At 42.2% G+C, this 7,500-nt stretch overlaps 1 protein-coding gene across 2 annotated transcripts in view; it reads right to left on the bottom strand.

The window, feature by feature from the left end:
- Positions 1-3,753: 3,753 nt before the first annotated feature.
- The window catches only part of LOC138045411 (brefeldin A-inhibited guanine nucleotide-exchange protein 1-like), a 46,138-nt gene continuing 42,391 nt past the window's right edge, over positions 3,754-7,500 (bottom strand). For both annotated transcript variants that reach the window (XM_068891918.1, XM_068891919.1), the window contains exon 39: positions 3,754-7,500. This exon is cut by the window's right edge and continues 19 nt beyond it. In XM_068891918.1, the coding sequence (XP_068748019.1) occupies positions 7,370-7,500 (131 nt within the window). In that variant the 3' untranslated portion in view covers positions 3,754-7,369.

Raw genomic sequence — 7,500 nt, 5'->3', positions numbered from 1 at the left:
GATGGCTTCATGCAGACTGTGACGCCCAAAATCAGTGCTCTGTTGTAAACGTGGCGGTTCACGAGTGAAGTTGTCTCTCTGGCCTTTCTCTGGAAGAATTCCAGGACCTACCGATACAATTTGGACAAGTTTTGAAAGCTAAAAACTTCAAGCGATGCGGTATTTTGCTGGTAGGACTAGGTGGGCCGACACTTATGAAAAAAACTATGAAATGAGAATCGGGAGTCTTCCCTTGTCATTACCCAGAATTCTTTTTGGGCATGAGCGAGGCAACTTGAGAAGCACGAGACTGGCCCTCATCGAATGGCTGAAGCGCGGCCAGAGGAAAAAATTTGTAGCCAGATATTCAGAAGTAGGCCTGGTGTGTGCTGTTAACGTAGATTTTGGATTTCTGAACAAGTTTCTATGATAGGAAATTCGCGCCAAAGTTGTGCTTTCATTTCGGTGTAATTCTCGTGTCAAAGAAACAGTAAAATAATGTAAATAAGAGAATAACGATATTTATATTTGCAGATTACCTGTCCTCTTACTACGAAAGTCAAACTCTACATCTCTATGCAATAAGCGCATTCAAAATGTCCTCATATTACTTTATAAAAGTATGTTAAAAAAAGAAAAGGGTCTTCCTGCTTATATGAAAAATACGTTTTCTCTCCCGTCCTCTTCTTATGCATGATCTTCGCGGAAATTACATTCTGTCCCTCTGTAACCTAGAACAACCAGTTATGGTCTTAGTTCTTTTTTCTTACGTATCAGCTAAGTTGCGGAATGCGCTACCTGATTTTATCCGTACCACTGAGTTTACTGGTTTCAAAAGAGAATCCAGGGCCGCACTTTGTACAGCGGCTTTAATTAATATATCTTTAAATATTATGTATTTGGTTGGTATCTGTATGTGCTATGTATTTTAGCTGTAAATGTAATGTCTCGAAGATATTAGCTCTTGTAGTTATTCTGAAATTCGAGATGAAATAAAGTTTATGCAAGCATGCATGTATGTATGTTACCTTTACCAGGGCGTGGTGCGCACACTTTGTAATCTGCGACTTCAGTGCTTACCATATGGCAGATAAAATGACTTTTCCTTGAATATATAAGCCATCGAATTCTTACGTTAAATTGACAAGGGCGGTTTGGAGCTGTGAGTAGGCGTGGGATTTGTCTCATATGGTTTAGGGGCCGACATATCTCTCCCTCAATGCCGTACCGGGAGGCAAGGTCGGTAGCAGAAAGCAGCAAAGGGCCAACTGCGTCCAAAAGCGGTCGCACGGGCCGAAATCCCGGGATGACTCGTTTGGTACGACGCTCCAGTGCTATGTCTGGAGGTACTGCGTTTTTCTCTCTTGTTCAAACGTTCCGTCCGCGCATGCGTAAATGTTCTGGCTTGCCGATACCTAGCCTACCAGAAAAATTAACATGATGGTTTTTACTAGGAATTGGCATTTGAGTTGATTGTACAGGCATAAACTTAACGTAAGAAACCGTGGGTGCCTGGTCTTCTCGAGACATAGGTGAGACATAGTTTGATGCAGACTGGGAAAAGTGTCCTCTCTATTTCTGAGGTTGGTGCGCTGCATTGTTTCTGAGTTATTTGTCGAATCATTTTACGCAAGGTAACAGAGTTTTGTATGGAGCGCACCAATATGGCGCCCAGAAATCAGCAATAAAAAGAACATTTCTGGAGTTTACTTTAATATGAAAACGCTTACGTTTTGCTCACGAGATAAAATGCGTATGAACACGTCTCCTAATGTAATTGAAACGCTCAAACTGCATGCTGAGATTCACAGGGATAGACTTTATTTTTTAACCAAATAGCTTTGTATCATGGTGTCACGCAAGGTGACAATTCGGAAATTCAAAATGCTCCAGTTATTTCGAAACGAAAGACGTCATGGAACTGGATTCTTGAAAAGAGATTAATTTTTAGGTCTTCTTTAACCTCCTATAGATAAAAGTTGAAAACACCTCTGGACTTTGATTTTGATTTGATGACGTCATTGAGAAAACCATCTTTCCTGCCAACCTCGACGACAAGGGAGGAGAAGAGAGAGAGCCTGGGTTCTATAGGAAACCGTCAGTTTCATCACCAGTCCCTAGTTGCCGGTTATTTTTGAAGGAAAGGTGAATGATGAAAGATTACAGCGCCTTCGGCACTCGAACCATTCCTCGTGTGCGTACACCTTTAAAATCTCACGCTACGCCCCTGGTTGTGTCTGTTTAAATTAAACTATTTATGGAGACAACATCCAGCTTCCAAATCTCTGACTCGAAGTAAGTTTTCCCAGGTTTCATTCCCGTAATTTCCGTTGTTTACAAGGGGTCTTAGCTTTCGTAGTACGAAAACCAAGACTAGGGTCTTAGTAGTACCTTTCGTAATACGAAAGCTAAGACCCTAGTCTCAGTTTCCGTACTACGAAAACTAAGACTCCGCGGGTCTTAGGTCTTAAATGTTAGTTTTAGTAACACCCTTCTGGACACTTTGCCAGAGCGTCGTACCATGACGATGAAACCCAAGCTCCCTTATTCCAGCTGGAGTAACAACCTCTCGCTATCCATCAGATACCATGTCCCCGACGCAACAGGCCTTCCTGTCCTCGAAAGGGTGGTGCCCTAAGGGGAGGTGGGGGAAGGGGGGGGGGGGTACTCTCAGAAAAATTGAATGGGGGTGTGCAGCCCGCCTCCTGAAATCCTTGCCCTATCTCAGACCAAAATCTACGATTTTAGACAGAGGGCGTAATGAGTGCAAGTTAAGAGTTGCTTCAGCTTTGATAAACTCTTGACCGGACCTGCTGTTGAAATGGGGATGGAAATAGTGCTGATCCCAAAACACTGAAGTGGCAATACATCAGATTTAGACGAATTGTTCAACAAAGCTTGTAAAACGAATTCATTTCTTATTAACTGACTGTTATGGGATTTCTTTGTTAGTCCGGAACCATCCAAAAGGATGTAATCTGATAAGGTGAAGGGTAGCCTGCTAGATATCTCTACTTTGGGTTGATTCGTAAAAATACGTTTCGAGGATTTCAATGGCGCCAGAACGCGAAAAGAACTTTTTCGAGTAAACCCACAGTTGAGCCCGCTGGCAGGCTACGCGAAATGGTCCTTTCTGACCAGCTAAACAGTCCCACAATGCCACACACTCGTCTTTCTTAAATTTCTGAACTGCATGGGGAACAGTGAAGCGACGGGATCGTGAAAAGCAAGCCAACACTTCTGACTTTGCGTTGAGTAAGTCGAAAGCTCTAGCTGTGAGTGTCAGACGTACTCAACAGCTCATTGATATAAGGAGTCAAGGCTTTGGAACGAGGTAGCCTCCTAAGCAGACGTTCTTAGGGCTTCTTCACGCGTTCCTCCCCCACTAACGTCTCCTGAAAATGGCCTAGTGTGCTTCTCCTGCTGAAACCACTTCCGTTCGTGGATTACGGACCAGTCAGAGACCGTTCTCCAGTTTTGGGTAAACATGTTATTGGCTATGCACAACACAATTCGTCAATGCTGATTGCTGTTTCTTTTAATAGTGGGCAAACAGCCGTTGAAGGGAAGTGGTTTTTCGTTTCAGTAGACATTCGTGGGGGAGGAACGCGTAACGAAGCCCCAAGAACTTCTGCGTGGAAGACTATGGAACGAGGCTGCTCATCTCATGAGTCTACCTGGGGTTCTCTTCAGAGGTCTCAACAAGGAGGACTGGCAATGAGGTAGGTATTCGCACAAGGACACGATTGGAAACGACAGATAACCACACGTTGACACATCAAGAAATTGTGTTTATTACGAAACTTTCGTCTTCCAATTATTCGTTCCACTTCCTTTAGAAACTATTATTTACTTGTCCAATTATTACTTCTGACCGTTAATAAGAGGAGACTTAACAAATTAAGACGGTGCATGGTCCTGAGGAGTGATTTGACCGCCAAAAAAAAAGACATTAACTCTAAGAAAAACTATTTGTGAGCATGGATGGAAGAAGGATTGAGGTTCAATGACGGCGAATGTTTCATTTCTTCCGGTTGCTTCACTACCCTCGCTTAATTTTTAACAAAAAATTGAGGAAAGTTAACAGAATATAAAAGCAATTAGCATAATTTATCAAAACAATTTTAACTCATTCTAGTCATCATTACAAACAAAAGTAATAACAGAACATTATGCACTTAGTGTCCTTAAAAACCAAAACAGAACTCATTCCTTTGGTCCAACTCCAATAATCACAAAAAAAAAAAATAATAATAATAATCAGAAGTCGAGGGAAATAAATATGGTGGGCACGGAAGCGCGAAAACGAACACATCACGAACTCTACATCGACGAAAGCCAGATTGCAGCGATCAGATCAGCGGTCTCAGCGTTTATCTAGGTTTAGAAGGAGTTGCCTTCCACGCGGGCTGGGAAGCTCCGTTACGTTCGATCTTACCGAGTGACTGCTTTTCCACTAATCTATGAACCAAAAGAATTGACAATATCAGGCCAAACCGTGTGTTTTCTTAAACAACAGCTGCAAACAACGACGCTCAAGAGATCGCCCAACAACCAGTAAAACACGACACACACAATCGTTGTTGTTTCGGAGGTGGTCTGGAGACGTGGGCTTCCACTGCAGTGCTTTAACCTTATACTTATTCCGTTGCTACCAACAGAGGGAAAAAACAAAAGCCCAAGTAAAAGGAAAGTAGTTCAAACCAAGACAACTCTTTCATTTAACGGCAATAATAATATTGTCATGGTACCGTATAGACCTCTTTCATAATGGTGGCCAAATACATTATTCTTTTGTTTTAATGCTAATAAGCCCTACTGACCTCGCTACGACGAGCAAATTTCAAAAGAATATTTGTTTTAAAACGAGGGCAGTAGGTCTAATTAACATAAATACAAAAGAATGTAAAGTTGGTCGCCATTTATGAAAGTGGTCTATGAAACACCCGCAATAGGGAAGATATCGTTGACGTCACCAATTGTCATTAGGGAGCTTACGAAACGACGACGCCGACGGCAACGACGACGCTACAAAACAAATGTTTAGTGAGCAAAAACAATGGCTCTGCACGCTCTGCATGTGCGTTTTACATTTTGGTACATTTTTTTGCCGTCATCTCCTAAATGACGACGTGAAATGACCAAATTCAAGGTTCTGTGGAGGACGTTAGCACATGACGATGAAATTTCAGTTCTCTCTCTACGCTTCCAACTCACTCATACCAGTTTAATTCCTCGACAGTTACTACACATTTTTAACGCGAAACGAAATAACACAGTTTCGTAGTGATATGAATAACGCGAACTCGTTTTTTTAAATGAAGTCCTCGTATACGTCGTCGTCCTCGTTTCGTAAGCTCCCTATTATGGTGCCAACCAGAGCCTCATTGGCTGTCGAAACAAAGGGTCTTTTGTTCCTGTAGTTGGCACATTTGAACAAAAAAAAGCAATGTTCGTAAACAGATATCTTCCATATTGCCGTCTAACGAGATGTACTTATAATAGTGACGTTATTCAAATTCTGGATTAGGATTAGGAAGACCTTAGACAGCAATGGGACAGAACCAAGGTTGCTGACCAGCGGTTTTCGTTAAAACAATGGTTTGCTGGGGGTGCTCATTCTCGCGGGCTCAGAAAGCCTGATTGTGGTCATTGTTATTTAAGGTTTTTCTTAGGATTAACGCAATATAGATGGTTTTCAATCACGTGATGAAACGGCCACAAAACAATGGCAAATTATCGCTCGTGTTTTGCATTATAATAGAGTCAAATTCCCAAAAGAGCTTCTTCTGTATTGTTCTGTGCACCAACATGACTGCTGTGACGTCTGTTGAAAACCATCTATACTGACCGTATTCACAAATGGAGGCTAAGTAATTATTCTTTTGTCTTTATGCTAATCACCCTCACTAGCCTCGTTAGCACGAACAAAATTAAAAAGAACTTTTGCTCCAAAGCGAGGCGAGTGAGGATGATTAACACAAAGACAAAAATATTGTTTCTACTAGAAGATCTTCTTGAGGTTCTTCTTTTAATAAAATTTAATCAAGAACCATCGCATCTGCCGTACGCAAGTCTGACAATTTGGGCTGTTACTCCATCCACAATTTACAGCTGAAAAGCAGCCAGACGGTGAACAGCGAACAATTTTGGCGCTAAAAAGATCGCATAAGGCCACATATCCTGTGTTCTCCGAGAAAACCATGTTTTGTTTACTCCGTTATTCTTGCCATTGCGAACAGAATCAGAAGAATACTACTAGTTATAGCTGTCGCTAAAGTGCCAACGAGCCAAGCTTGCGTGATCTGGCGGCTGCAAACATCACGCGGCGTACTCGTGCGGCACTCTCATTGGTTATCGCTACGGTCAACATTTCATCGCTTTGGTCTACATTACAGCTTTTGGTCTACATTACACTCAAATTTGAAGCGCTTCTGAGATTTCGTCCGCCTAAAAATCTTCTCGCGGCTCTATAAGCTGCCGCCTCGCCAGGCCTTCTGTCTTCAGAAGGCCTGACTCGTTGGCAATAATTGTGCGGAAGACGTTTAAACGGTCTCAGCAATGGAGCAAAGACTTTGATTGCGGGGAACTAAGAACAAGAAACCTGAATGTCTCGTCCAGATCGAAGATTAAAAGCCTGATGTGAGCATGCGTGGGTTCTTCAACCCCGGTACGGTTGAAATATTAACCAGCGCGCTGTGAACACCTTGACCGTCTAAATTTTTGCACGGTAAAGGTGTGGTTGCTGGGATGCGTGGTAACTCAGCTACTATCGTTAGCCATTCTCTTAGAAAATTCGGTAGAAAATTTTCGGTAGAAAATTCGTCCGGTAGCGTGCAAATAGAGCCTTAGCCGATTAGGTCTATGTTAAACGACCTGTTGAAGCGAACCCTCCTGACATTTGGTTCAACAAAGTAGAGCGGTTTTCAAATGAGTGTCGAAAAACCAAAACCAAAGTAATTACTTTAGCCAATCAAAATGGACGGCGACAATCCTCTAAACCAATCAAAACTCGAAGTAATTACTCGTAGCCGACAGAAAACGCGGGAAAATGTGCACGCGTGAGCCATGATTGGTTTTGGTTTCACTTCTGATTGGTTGAAAAAATGGCGCGAGAAATTTGAACCAATCATTGAGTGAAGTAATGCAAAACCAAAGCAATTCACTAATTACTTTCGACACTCAATTGAAAATCGTTCTATTAGACGCATGTTGAAACCGTTTAAACGGTCCTTAACTTTAATAATCAATTAAAAATTCGTGAGACGTGCAACGTAAGTCAATAAAGTGGCGCTCCATCGCTAGTACACGTAAGGAATGTTTTACGAATCCAAGCGTGCACGTCTAGTTTGTTTCTTATTCTACTGGTGAGTTAAATTCGCAAACGTCGTCAGCTGGACTCGGGGTTGGTGGCGCAGATAGAGAATGTTGATCCTACTCTTAGAAACACTCGTCTGAGAACTGACCGAAGTTCCAGTTTATAATCCACCAGTAACATGTTACACAGAGCATGGTGATAGT

This window comes from Montipora capricornis, chromosome 4 (assembly GCF_036669925.1).
Source record: "Montipora capricornis isolate CH-2021 chromosome 4, ASM3666992v2, whole genome shotgun sequence".
Classification (NCBI taxonomy): Eukaryota; Metazoa; Cnidaria; class Anthozoa; order Scleractinia; family Acroporidae; genus Montipora; species Montipora capricornis.
The sequence above is the reverse complement of the archived record's forward strand: the minus strand, read 5'-3'. Positions and strand labels throughout refer to the sequence as shown.